The sequence below is a fragment of the Lactuca saligna genome, chromosome 6, assembly GCF_052625555.1.
Source record: "Lactuca saligna cultivar CGN05327 chromosome 6, ASM5262555v1, whole genome shotgun sequence".
Lineage (NCBI taxonomy): Eukaryota > Viridiplantae > Streptophyta > Magnoliopsida > Asterales > Asteraceae > Lactuca > Lactuca saligna.
This window is the reverse complement of record NC_136422.1, coordinates 162,470,869-162,484,827: the sequence shown is the minus strand read 5'-3', so window position 1 is coordinate 162,484,827 and position 13,959 is coordinate 162,470,869. Positions and strand designations below refer to the sequence as shown.

The following is a 13,959-nucleotide window of genomic DNA, read 5'->3' as shown; positions in this document are numbered from 1 at the left end:
ATCGGCAATCGTAGCTCTTTCAAGGTCTCTCGGAACTGAGAAGATGTTGATACGCCATTTAAAATAAGTGATCATATAATCCTTTGTTCTAGATATCAGCCGGAAAAATACATGGAACAATGTCTTACTTATTGTCCAGCAGTTTGTTTCCCGATTTCCGATTTGTTTGACAAAGAACTTAATTGAACACATCAACTTAGTTCGGACCGGGCCCAGTACATAGGTCAAAACAAAATAATCGAGGGGCCCAGATATCAGCTTCTAATCTAAGAAGGAACAGATAAACTTCGACTCATATGTTTGTTCTACCACTCATTGAATTACACACAAAAGCACGTTTTATAACATCGAGTTACCAATGCGTTTTCGTACAATCAATGCATAACCAACTCGTAAGTAACAAATCATATCTCTAGGTTTGAAGACTTATATGATATTACCGTCTCACGATCACTTGAGATAAAATTCCATGAAGTGATTCTAGTGAGTGTGGGTTGATTCCAATACTCAGAACTTATGAGCACTCATGAAGTGTTGTCTTATATCCTGACACCTACAACCAACTTCATGACAGTCTTACTTCATATCTACTTCCAACATATGACTGACTGTGGAAAGTTTGAATAATATGTGAAACCACAACATACTATTCTGGAAGTCAAAACATGCAAAAGAAATTATAGTAAACGATTGACAAAATATAGTAACACTTTACTCATAAATAAACACAACTTTTATTCATCATCAATTGTCAATTACACTTTACAAATTTCATAATTTATCTAACTACTAAAACTTATATCATCCTTCAGCCTTATGCTCCGAGCATGCTGGAGATGCTTAACCCTACTCAGTCCCTTCGTGAGGAGATATGTTGGGTTCTCATCCGATGATACCCTCTTTGCCATGAGGATTCCTTCTTCTATGCGATGTCTAATAAAATGATATTTTATGTCGATGTGTCTGGATCTCCCGTGATCCCTTGGTTCCTTGGCTAAGGCAACAACACTTTCACTATCACATAAAATTTCTATGGGATCCTTTATAGCTGGTACAACTCCAAGGTCTCCAATGAAGTTCTTTAGCCATATTGCCGCCTTTGCTGCCTCGCTCGCTGCTATATACTATGACTCACAAGTTGAATCAGCCACTGTCTCCTGCTTGGAACTCTTCCAAGTGATTGCTCCTCCGTTTAAGGTAAAGACCCAACCCGACTGAGAGCGGAAATTATCCCTATCAGTTTGGAAGCTAGCATCACTATACCCTACAACTCTCAAGTCATCACTCCCACCGAGGGTAAGGACCCAGTCCTTAGTCCTCCGTAGGTACTTGAGGATATTCTTTACCACAGTCCAATGAGGCTTGCCAGGGTTCCCCTGATACCTGCTAACCATGCTCAAGGCAAAGGCTACATCAGGTCGAGTATACGTCATAGCATACATGATCGATCCTACTGCTGAAGCATAAGGTACTTGACTCATTTCTGCTATCTCAGCCTCGGTACTTGGGTTTTGTGTCTTACTCAATCTGACGTTACTCTAGATGGGTAACTCTCCTTTCTTGGAGTTCTGCATGCTAAATCTCTTCAACACCTTGTCCAAGTATGTACTTTGACTAAGTCCAATTAGTCTTTTACTCCGGTTTCTCAAAATCCTTATCCCTAGAATATAGGCAGCTTCTCCTAGGTCCTTCATAGAGAAAACACTTCCCAAGCCAGGACTTAACTTCCTGCAGAGCTGGGATGTCATTTCTTATGAGTAGTATGTCATCCACATAAAATACCAAAAAGCTAATTATACTCCCACTAGCCTTGACAGAAACACAAGATTCATCTTCACTCCTAGAAAAGCCAAATTCCTTGACCTTTTCATCAAAGCAAAGATTCCATCTGCGAGGTGCTTGCTTTAATCCATAAATGGATTTCTCAAGATTACACACTCTATTAGCGTACTCGTTGCTGACAAAACCTCCTGGCTGACTCATGTAAACATCTTCAGTCAACTTTCCATTAAGGAAAGCGGTTTTGACATCCATTTGCCAAATTTCATAGTCATGAAATGCAGCTATGGCTAACATAACCCTAATAGACTTAATCTTGGCTATTGGAGAAAAAGTCTCATCATAATCCACTCCAGGAATTTGAGAGAAGCCCTTTGCAACCAGTTGAGCTTTATAAGTGTGTACATTACCATCCATGTTGGTCTTCTTCTTGAAGATCCATTTGCACCCTACAGTCTTATGACATGGTACATTCTTAGCCAAGTTCCAAACTTAATTGTCATACATGGATTGTATCTCGCTATCCATAGCCTCTTTCCATTTAACAGACTCAGGGCCTACCATGGCTTCCATGTAGCTGTTAGGTTCATCCAGACCTACTAGTGTCTTATCACTAATAAGTGTCTTACCTTCTGCAGTAATATGGAAACCATAGTAATGCTCAGGTGCATTCCTAACTCTCGTGGAACTCCTCAGAGGTACAGATTCATCAATTGGCTCAACAGGAGTTTCCTCCTCAAGTTGAGGGCTAGGGTTTGAAGTTCCTTCACCACTTGACTCTTGAAGTTCTTCAAGGTCAATTTGCCTCCCACTGTCTCTTTGGCTTATAAATTCTCTCTCTCGAAAGACTCCTCTTCTTGCTACAAAGACCACATTATCACTAGGTCTGTAGAAGAGGTAACCAAAGGATCTTTGTAGGTAGCCGATGAAAATACATCTCTCGCTTCGGGGTTCTAGCTTATCATGAGACTCGCGCCTCACAAAAGCCTCGCAACCCCAAATCTTGATGTGGTCTAGTTTAGGTACTTTACCAGTCCACATCTCGTGAGGAGTTTTGGCAACTTTCTTTGTATGGACTAGATTAAGAATATGGGCGGCAGTCTCTAAGGCATACCCCCAGAATGAGATTGGTAGCGAAGCTCGACTCATCATGGAACGAACCATATCCAACAAGGTTCGATTACGCCTCTCAGCCACACCATTCAACTGCGGTGTCCTGGGAGGTGTCAATTGTGAGACAATCCCACATTCCCTAAGATAGTCGAGGAACTCTGAACTAAGATACTCACCACCTCGATCAGATCGAAGCATCTTAATGTTCCTGCCCAATTGATTCTCGACTTCTTGTTTAAATTCCTTAAACCTTTCGAAAGTCTCTGACTTATGCTTGATTAAGTAGACATATCCATATCTATTGTAATCATTAGTAAAAGTCAAATAATAACGATTAGCATCCCTTGTGGCATGTTTGAATGGTCCACACACATCCGTGTGTACAAGGTCCAACAAACCTTCACCCCTCTCACAAGAACCTGTGAAGGGTGACTTTGTCATTTTTCCAAGTAAGCATGATTCGCAACTATCATCAGACTTTAGGTCAAATGACTCCAATACTCCATCCTTTTGGAGTTGGCCTATGCGTTTCTTGCTTATATGTCCAAGACGACAATGCCATAGTGATGCTTTATCTAAGTTATTATTATTAACATAATCAACACACAATACATTATTTCCTAAGTTATCAACCACAGATATAGTTTCATACACGTCATCACAAGGTACTGCTTTAAAATAAAGAACATTATTAAAGAAAGCATTAATCGAACCAACTTCATTATCAAATGAAAAGGTGAAACCTTGTTTATACAATGCATGAAAGGAAATAATATTTCTTGCCATTTCTGGAGAATAACAACATTTATTCAAATCTAATTTAAACCCACTACTTAGCGATAAAGTATAAACTCTAATCTTGGTGACAGGTGAAGCTTTCGTGTTTCCCATGATCAAGTTTATCCTTCCTTGCTCCACATTCTCACTTCTTCTTAGTCCCTACAAATCAGAATACATATGAATACCATAACCGGTATCAAGAACCCATGAGTATAATGGGGTGAGTTATTAGATAAGATAGTGTAAATACCTGCATGGTTGGGTTTAACTTTCCCATCCTTCACATCTTGCTGGTACTTTGGGCAGTTCCGCTTCCAATGTGCCTTTTCATGGAAATAGAAGCATTCAGCCTCTTTTGGGTCAGAAGAAGTAGTGATGAAACCTTTCTTAGTTCCACTTGAAGAAGAGCCATCAAGGGTCCTAACCTTGGTACCCTTCGAAGAACTCTTTCTCTTCTTCCCTCGTCCTTTCCCGATTGCCAAGACAGGGGCGGAGTTGGTAGGAGTAGGAGTAGTAACAACCGCCTTACCCTTAAGACCACTTTCCGTGATCTTTAAGAGTCCTTGAAGTTTGCTGAGAGTGACCTCTTCCTTGTTCATGTGGTATGTCATGCGGAATTGATTATAACATGAAGGTAAGGAGTGCAAAATAATATCTATTGCTAGCTCCTCGGGGAAGTTCACATTAAGCTTCAGCAAGCGGTCCACAAATTTTTTCATTTTCTGCATGTGGCCCGTGATGGGTTCTCCATCCTTCATTCGGGTTGTTATCATGGAGGAGATGATTTCATACCTCTCTTTTCGTGCACTTTGATGGTATCTTTCCATCAAATCTTGGTGCATTTCAAAAGGGTAGTAGTCCTCGTAGGACTTTGGAGATCGGCTGTCATAGTGGCCATCATGATGCATGCCACCTTGGTGGCATCCCTTTCATGTGCCCTAAAGTCAGCGATCTCTTGAGGAGTAGCAACTGTCTCATCAATCTCCTTAAGCTCCTTATCGAGGACATATTCTTTGTCCTCATAGCGGGTAATCATTCAGATGTTTCTGATCCATTCGTTAAAGTTGGATCCATCAAAAGTGACTTTCCCACACAAGTTCATAAGAGAAAAGGAGTCATTAGGATTAGAGCCAGAAGCAGCAGTGTTTGCAAACATCTGAAAAGAAGAAAAGTTTAGTTTAGAAATAGAGATAGTCCTTAATAAAACACCCAAATGTAGTATTAAGGCTAGGACCCAATCACAATATATTATACTTAGAAGAGGTATGTCTTAATCTAAGTAATAACATATTTGAAACGTAGGTGAATGACGATTCACCAATTTCCACCAAAGTCAAAATATTAAAAATATTTAATTTGGTTCTTAGAAACTCCTAGATTCTTTTGAGATTCAATGAACTTTTCAAATGCATGTTTCAATATCGAGTGTGCCCTCCAAGTTTTGTGACTGAGATGCTGAGGATCACAAAACGAGGTGTGAAGTAACCATGCAAATTACTTGGTACCCTTAATAAATTACCCCTCAATCGATGTGCCGGTTAACCACACACACTCCATCGATACTATGATAAATATTAAGTCACCCTTTACCTACCTTGTTAAGTCCAAGTTAGTGTGCCGGTTAACCACACACGCTCCACTAACGACTTAGAGAAAGTGTAAAGTGTAATTTCATGGATTAGCACCTTATTCACATTTTTCCTAAAGTAACTAAGATTGGGAATTTAATAAAACATTTAGTTACTTTATAATATTCATCATACTTTTAATGAGAATTTATAAGTCATTGTCTTAATCGTTCGGCTAACGACCCTCCACCAGTCAAGCAAGCGGTGGGTGAGAGTGGACACCCATTAAGTTGTCATTTCATAGGCAACAACCTTATACCCAACTTATAAACCGGATTCGTGAATGAGGCGTACTAGCGGTAAGACGACTTTAACCTTATATATATATATATATATATATATATATATATATATATATATATATATATATATATATATATATATATATATATATATATATATATATATATATATATATATATTATTAACTTATAATATTATAAGTATAAGGGTTGAATTTTAACTTTTAAAATTCTAAGGGTTGGAACTAAAGTTTTAATCAAGACTTTACTTGTTCCAAAACTTGATGGCAAGTTTTGTAAACTTTCAAAACTTTTCATTTCTTGTAACTTATGAGTTTATTAGGGTATTAAAAATGAAGGCTCTTCATTTTTATAACCCATGTGTTCTTTTAATGATTTTTAAACAAAGTGACTTTTGGTTTTCCATAACTTGAGGACAAGCTATGGACTCCATTAAAACACATAATGATCATGAATTAATCTACCACATAGGTTACAAATAATTTCTATGATCATCTAAACATCATAAGATCAAGAACATGAATATGAACACTTTCATGAATCAAAAATTACATTTAAAACTTTGTAATTTTGATAACTTGTTGTTGTAAATGGATTAGCAAAGACATTACACCATCTAAAACAGGTTTTCAAGTACCAAAACTCTTTAGGGTAATGTTTCTAGTCCATTTCCAGCAACTAAAGTCAAAAAACTACAATCTGAGGCTCCTACTCGCCGAATGCATGAACCTACTCGGCGAGTAGGTTGAAGATTCACATGAACTCGGCGAGTCCCCCCATAGACTCGATGAGTTCATCAGTCAGATTGCAAAAATATCGACTTTTTTCAACTATTTAGCACAAATAACAAACAAACAAACCTAGGCTCTGATACCACTGTTGGGTTTTGAGCATTCTAACACTTCTTAAGTGTACATGCAACCCTAATAACCTTGGATCTATGTTTCTCTAATTATCATGCAAAGTTGATTTCCAAGACTATGATCCTATCTAGCATACATGGGTAACAATTTTAACTTGAATAATAGATAGAACTACATACCTTGTTGTTGTAAGTGTTCCTTGAAACCTTGTGAGCCTAGCACCTCAAGTTTGATGCCTCAAATGCTTCACACAACACCAAATGCAAAGTATAAACTTAAGAGAATACTCTAACACTCAAAATCGGCCAAGCCCTCTTGATTCTCTAGTGTAGCCGATTTTGGGGAGAGACATGGTCCTTATATAGTGTGTTGCATTAGGTAAAATCCTAATGTAACATGACTCTTCATTTCTCAATCCATGGGTCAACCCCATGGAGCATCCTATAGGTGGAACCCAACTTGATAATCCATTGAGCCTTTTAGCCCACTATATAAGATATGGAAGATTTACATAATCTACCAATATATTTAATTAGTTATTCTTTTGATCACTTAATTAATTCTTGATCAAAACTAATTAAATAATATTATAAATATATTAGAACTTATAATATATTAATAAATCATATGTGTTATTTCTCTCATTTAGTTTATCCAATTGCATGGTACCATGCAACCCAAATGGACCATACCGGGTCGGGTCAAGTATTTACCAGAAATAGTTATGGACTTAGACACCTTATCCAACAAGATTGTGTATGACTCGTATAGGCAGAGCAGTTAGCAAGGTTAGTGGAGACCTCTAGCAGTGTAAGAGGTGGTCAAGGGAACCTAGGACGAGTACCTAGGAGTTAGATGTGGCTCTATAGAGCATATAGATATTTATGTTAATGCACATAGTGTGGAGTAGCTTAGTAATTTGGTGTTTTAGGAGGAAATCTAAGTTAAATATGGATAGGTGTGGAAGGTAGTATGGGCGACGAAATCTATATGTGATTTAAGAAGAGTCCTGAGACTACAAAGAAGTTAGTAAGAGTTGTGTATAATGTGTGTGTATGTTATGACCTGATTTCGACCTGTTTATTCACGTGTTTCAGTATGGTGGTGATTACTCGAGGTTCAGGATCTAGCGATCCGAAGAGACCGGGTTCCAAAGATGACAAGATTCATAGGATCATTGTCGTTGAGGTGGTCTCATCGATGAGGGAGGAGATCCTAGAGATGTTTGGGTCTAATAATACCCATTGATCAAGCAGTTCGACAGGCATTATGCCGCTATCACTGAGGTTGCTACTGTCGTAGCCACCGCAGTTGTTGTCACTGTGAGACCGTATGGGGGCGATTCAATGCAGTACCAGATATTCGAAAACATGTAGTCCCCAAAGTTTAATGGGACCAAGGAACCAATTGCTGCTATGAGATAGATTTCTGATGTTGAGGGTTACTTGTATACATGTTCATGTTCGGAGGATCTGAATGTTCGATTTGCATTGAACCTTCTTCACTTGGGAACGAAGGACTGGTAGAAGTTTGTGACCACATGTTACTCAACCACTGAGCATGCCGTAGTGACATTGGAACAATTTACTAAGATGTTTCGTAATGAGTATGTTCCTTCGGTGGAAATAGAGCGGCTGACCCATGAGTACTTGTTGCTCAGATAGACGACAAAGTTGGAGAGCGAGATCACCTAAATGTTCCATGAGAGTTGCCCAAAACATTAGAAAACATGGATAAATTATTTTATGGAAATTTAACTTAATCTATTAATATTAAAAATAATATATTCGACCGTCTTATGATAATTGACTTTTCAGGATAATTATATTTTTTGTATCGTTCGAAACTTTTTTTATACACATGCCACAAACTCATCAGCCTAGCTTCACTACATAAAAAATTATGAACTAGCACCACCATCTTTTTTTCTTACTAGTGAATTTATTTTCTTTATAAGGAAGTGGAAAAGTAAAGCCATTTTGATATACCGTGCTCATTTTACCAGTGTTTCAAGCGACATGTGCTCTTCACTGCAATATTAATTCAAGTGAGAGAAACAAACTTCTAATATTTAAGTTTTCCATGGTCCAAAATTCACAAACATATAACGACTCCAATTATGTACACCGCAACCAAGCAAAAACTACCAATCACACCAGAGCTTACAAACACATTGGGCCTCAACCCGCTTCAGCAAACAATATATATCGAGCGTTTGTTCAAGGCACCACACAACACATAGCGACATAACCACGTTTTTTTGACTAAAACATTGACTCCAAATACTGATTCCCATGCCTCCGATTAAACTCCAAAACACTCCCATAAGTCCGATCCGATATCCCAACAAACAAAGCCTCACTATCTGGGCTAAACGAAATCCCACCAATTTCACCAAACACATCAATCTCTTGACCCGACCCGTACCCACTTTCGGTATCAAATACGTGAACAAAGTCCGCGGGTTCAGCCATAGCCATGAACCTACCATCTCCACTAAACCTAATCCCCCTAATCGCACCCATTCTTCCCTTAAACACCATCAAAGACTTACACAAATTCCTCACATCCCATAGCCTACAAGTCGTGTCTTGGTTACCCGTTGCCACAATTTGTCCGTTTGGATGCCATGCAGACGCAAATGAGTAGTCTAAATGCCCTTTCATTTTCCCAATTTCCTACATATCATCAAATCAAATTTTATCTTTATCTGTATCTGTGTGGATCAGCTCAGGGGTTGCTGTAAGAATATGAGAGAACTGGTGTTTTTAATTAGAAAGTAAAACTTACTTTTCCTGAATGGGCATCGGCTAGTAAGCATTCGGTGCTGTCCCCGAGGACGGCTAATAATTTACCATCGGGGCTCACGGACGTGTCCTACAAATATATCATTAACCATGAGAATAATAATATTTGACGAGTAAATTACATTTTTGGTCCCTGAGTAAAGCTGATTTTTACAATTTTGGTTCTTATTCGAGATTCTAGTAACATTTATGGTAATTTTCATCCCAACGACAAAGGCATTTCACTTAGGCTATGTTTGGCGCGCCACAGCTAGCTGATAAGCTTAGCTTATTTTTCAAGCTTTTTTGTTTGATAAGCCAAAAAGTAGCTTATAAGCTAGCTTTTTGAAAAGCTACTTAGACTAGCTTTTTAGGAGCTTTTTTAAAATTTTACAAATACACCTCTTAATTAATTATAGAAACACATACTCTTACATGTCCTTTTATGTAATTTTATATATTTCAGCTACCTTTTCAGTTAGTTTTACCAAACGTTATTTTTTACCAACTAGCTTTTCAACTATCAACTAGTGCGTCAAACATAACCTTAGAAAGGCCTAAATAAGAACCAAATTTGCAAAAGAAAACTTTTTACACATGGGGACCAAAAATGAAACTTATTCAATATTTTAATTAATAAAAAAGGAAAACTTGATATATTATCTTTACTCACATTAACAGACCATGGAAACTTGAAGCTATCCGTACAAGTAAAACTTTTTGCATCAAAAACACGTATGAGTGCATCATTGTTGGCAGTCATGACTCTTGTGGACCCACTGCACATAAAGTAACCTGTTCAGCTCTGTTCTGTTTTGTTCTGTACTGTTATATTTGGTCAAAGTCAAACTGACCTTGAACTGTAAGATATGTCAACCGAGTTAGTTATGGCATTTTCATCGTCTGCGATTTTTGTGGCGAATGAGACTCCGGGTTTGTTGAGATACTATTTTTATTTATTTACACATAGAGACAAACATTGATTAAAATTTATAGATTTAATTTAAATTATAAAATATATGGATTTTTAAAAGTATACCTTGCAGATTAATTCACCATGAAAACCACCAGCGACTATCAAGTCATCCCTGACAGCCATTGTGCTGACCTGGACTCGCGACAGTGAACGAGAAAAGGACCCGGGGTATTTCTGTAATTTGACATATGAATAGAGTTGATGAGTGAAATTTCAAGAATGAGATTTGATAAAATGGTATAATGGTTAGACTTAGAATTTAGACATATAATTACATACCAAAGTAGGCAATACAGGCATAGCGACATTAATTACTTCTTTGCCCCTCTTGAGAAGTGAAGACCAATGCATGACTGAGTAGTTTTGCATAAGGTAGAGATCATGCTTTGAGGTTGCCCATAAAAGATTCCTCAGCTGAAAGAATCAACAAAAAATAAGAATTTAACCCCTGGGCAAAATGGTAAATTCACTCATCTTACTCATAAGCAATTTACAAAGCAGTGAATGTGTTTTTGGGCTATAAACATCATATAAAGAATCATCTAACGCATGGAATTGATACATATGTAGCACAAGGAAAATTAAATAGCAATGTATTAATAAGTAATAACTAATAAGAAACATGGGAAGCAATTAATTAAACTAAATATAAGAATATGTAAAAGTGGGTCCAGGTTGCCAGCTAAGCAGTTAAACGGGTTAAGTGAAAAAAAAATGTCTGCATGAGACAATTTTTTTCATAAATGTTAGAATGTGACCCTGTCATACCATATGAAGAGCTTCTTTATCCACATGCTGCTTGATTTAAATGGCACCCTGCTTCTATGGCTGAAATATAAAACTGATACTGGGTCCCACAACATGTATTATTATTATTATTTAAAAAAAAAAAACAGTAAAAATAGGAGCCTATTATAAAACTAAAACAACCCTATATGAAAACAAAAGCCTATACTTAACACAACTAGAATAGGTTCTGGCTTTTTTCAATGATAAGGGTATTCAAGTCTTTTGTGTTCTTTTAGCAATTACACGTTTAACACAAATATAAGACCCATGGGGCCCACATCTGCATCCAAATGTTTGTTAGCAGAATGTAGAATTAATTATTAATTAAACTCAACATTCAAAGTACAAACATAATGCCAATTTATATATACATACATATATATATATATATATATACCTCCCCAATGCTTCCATGTCCACAACATAGCATAAGAATGATAAGGTCAGCTGTTGGGATTAAGAACCAACTTTTGCACAATTTCAGGATTGCACATCTTATTTAAAACTCTCATCATATAACAATGCCAATGCACTTATTTTAATCTGCACAAAAAGGATTTTTAGTGAATACAAGACTCAGGCTCAATTGAGCCTATACATTAAAACCAAGTCTCATATCATATTATTCATATCAAGCAACCTCTTTTCTATTCTATCAGTATTATAACAAAAACTCCACAACTAAATACCATATGCAGCTCACTATGGAAAGCTAGAAACAGAAAGTCTGTGCATAATGTGACTCTAGTTCATAGAATAAATGAATGATAAAACTTCCACACAGATACTACTTCGATATACAGACATATAAATAGAAGTAAGATTAAACCAGGAGTGAAGTTGTATACCTGAAAATGAACGACTGTTGGCTTCACAAGCCTTGTATTGAACTGAAAATCGTAAAGAGTCTGACTTTTGTCTACTTTCTTGCACACCTGTAAATTATATAACAGGAAGGAATACAAGAATTAGAAGTTATAAAAACAGCAATGGCAAAAGGGGACTCATTAAAAGCCAACAAAAGAAGTGCTTAAAAGAGTAATTGAACATTTGAACATACCTTTTCTAAATGTTCACGAGAGTGTGGAATGTTCTCATAGTTTTTGTATTGCTTTAATCTTGTTTCTCTGTACTTGTCTCTTGTAAAATTGAGCCTCTCCCATGGAATCCCTTGTATATCTTTCCCGTTTCTAGCTTCTTCAGCTGATGTATCTGTTTTTGACTTGTTCTGATAAATCAAAAAAACCTCAACTGTAAATGAAGATCAAGAATTTCAAGAAATTATTCTACATTATGTTTACTGAAAGCATATGTTATACCTGGTCAAAATCGTCCTCGAAATCTGAGTCCATTGAATCTTCGGCACGACTTTTTTGCAGGTGATTGTTGTTGTTGTTGTGGTTGTGCTCAAAATCGGTCATATCATAATATTCATCGTCAATCATATACTCAAGTTCTTGGTTCTGAAACTGCGCCATATTGTCCTACAAATATTAGGTCTATTTAAACAAAATTTGTTCCCCTTTTGCACAAGAAAAGGGTAAAATCCTCTTAACAAAAGGGTATTTAGTGGAAGGAAAGAAAGAAGAAGAGGTATGATTTGATTTATAAAGTTTAGAAGACCAATTTTCAGCTTCAGAGTTGATATGATTTATTGAAATTTTTACGAAGGCAGACAAACCCTTATCAAATACATATATTAAATGGGGAATAACGTCGATAGGATTCAGAAGCTTAGAGAAAATAGCCAAAACGGTATAATCAGAATGTATTAGGATTCCAGTCGCCTGAATTAATCCCTATATAGCAAAGTACGACCTCTCATGCATAACGTACAACTTGCAATGCATAATGTACAACTCGCAAGGCATGACGTACAACTTTGCATGCATTGATCATCGCCGGTGTCGATGAAATATAATAATCATATACGACAAGACAAACATAGATGAACAGAAAAATACGCATTCACTTCACCAATGTAATTAAAAACCAATCGGCCAACAAAACTGATAAAATTAAAGCAAAAAAGAGCTAACACGATACGTAACGCCAAATTCACGATCATAATTCAGTTCCCAGACACATATATGACGAACAAGCTACATGAATCAACTTATGCTTTGACGACAACAAATTTTACTTCTAATCAAAGCATAAATAAGATTTACTAAAAAAAAGTCTAAAAAGTCTACGAGCTAATCAAAACTCAAAACTGGAGGATCTGTCAACGAACATAAGGAAATGAAATCAACAAAGGCAAAATCAAAAGCAAAAGCAAAAAAGCACACGACAGCCTAAATTCACTACTAATATTCAGTTTTAAACCACACAGATTATGAACAGGCTAAAGCCTTCGCGTTAGGCTACAAACAACAAAAGAAATTACTGCAAAAGAAAAGAATACCTAAAATACGATGAACTACGTCAAACTGGAGATCTTCCTGGTAAGATAGGGTGAGATCAGCCACCGGAGGTTAAAAAATCCGGCTTTAGATTGATGGAAAAGTCCGATCGGAGACCAGAATGAACAAATGTAAGTGAAATAGATGGAGAGAAGAGTCTGGAATGGAAGAGAGAAAACTGAGGATTTAGCAAAATGGAGTTTGTATAGTGCCGAGTGGGCCATACTTATAGAAGGAGGTTCGGGTGAAGGTGTGGGACTGTGGGCCCCTGGACGTCGACTTACGACTGAGGCTCGTGACTTGACCCTACATAGAAGTTCATTAGTCATCACCCGTCCTTTTTGGGTTTACTTTAATATTTTTTAGATACGTTGATTTTACTTAAATACATTTTTAACTTCAAGAAAATTACACTAATGCAAAACAAAATTTTGATTTTGTTTCGGAATCATTAAGCTATTTCTTTCTTTGCACAATTAGTTTTCAAATTTCAAATTATTACTATTTTCGTTTCAAAATTATTGTTCATGGTTGACTTTTGAAGTCTTTTTATGTCAACTTTGAACATAAATAACTT

At 36.7% G+C, this 13,959-nt stretch overlaps 1 protein-coding gene across 4 annotated transcripts; it reads right to left on the bottom strand.

The window, feature by feature from the left end:
* Positions 1 to 8,474: 8,474 nt before the first annotated feature.
* LOC145000098 (Transducin/WD40 repeat-like superfamily protein) lies at positions 8,475 to 13,573 on the bottom strand. Of its 4 annotated transcripts, none has more exons than XM_078959247.1 (10): positions 13,385 to 13,573; positions 12,297 to 12,461; positions 12,038 to 12,205; positions 11,826 to 11,912; positions 10,468 to 10,602; positions 10,252 to 10,362; positions 10,067 to 10,158; positions 9,886 to 9,991; positions 9,217 to 9,303; positions 8,475 to 9,104 (listed from the first exon to the last, which is right to left on the bottom strand). In XM_078959247.1, exons 2-10 carry the CDS (start codon positions 12,453 to 12,455, stop codon positions 8,691 to 8,693), a joined length of 1,359 nt encoding a protein of 452 aa, XP_078815373.1. In that variant the 5' UTR covers positions 12,456 to 12,461; positions 13,385 to 13,573; the 3' UTR covers positions 8,475 to 8,690. The 4 variants fall into 4 exon arrangements, with proteins under 4 accessions (XP_078815373.1, XP_078815374.1, XP_078815375.1 ...); XM_078959248.1 differs by having other exon boundaries at positions 12,297 to 12,446; XM_078959249.1 differs by lacking the exons at positions 12,038 to 12,205; positions 12,297 to 12,461; positions 13,385 to 13,573 and adding an exon at positions 11,375 to 11,520.
* Between the last annotated feature and the right edge of the window lie 386 nt (positions 13,574 to 13,959).

What these genes read in the sequence shown, in the direction of transcription:
- LOC145000098 (XM_078959247.1), bottom strand. Translation starts at nt 12,455, where the DNA reads ATGGCGCAGTTTCAGAACCAAGAACTTGAGTATATGATTGACGATGAA. An exon ending in CAACAGTCGTTCATTTTCAG is followed by an intron (nt 10,603 to 11,825) that starts GTATACAACTTC and finishes TGATTCTTTCAG; the next exon opens with CTGAGGAATCTTTTATGGGC. An exon ending in GACATATCTTACAGTTCAAG is followed by an intron (nt 9,992 to 10,066) that starts GTCAGTTTGACT and finishes CTTTATGTGCAG; the next exon opens with TGGGTCCACAAGAGTCATGA.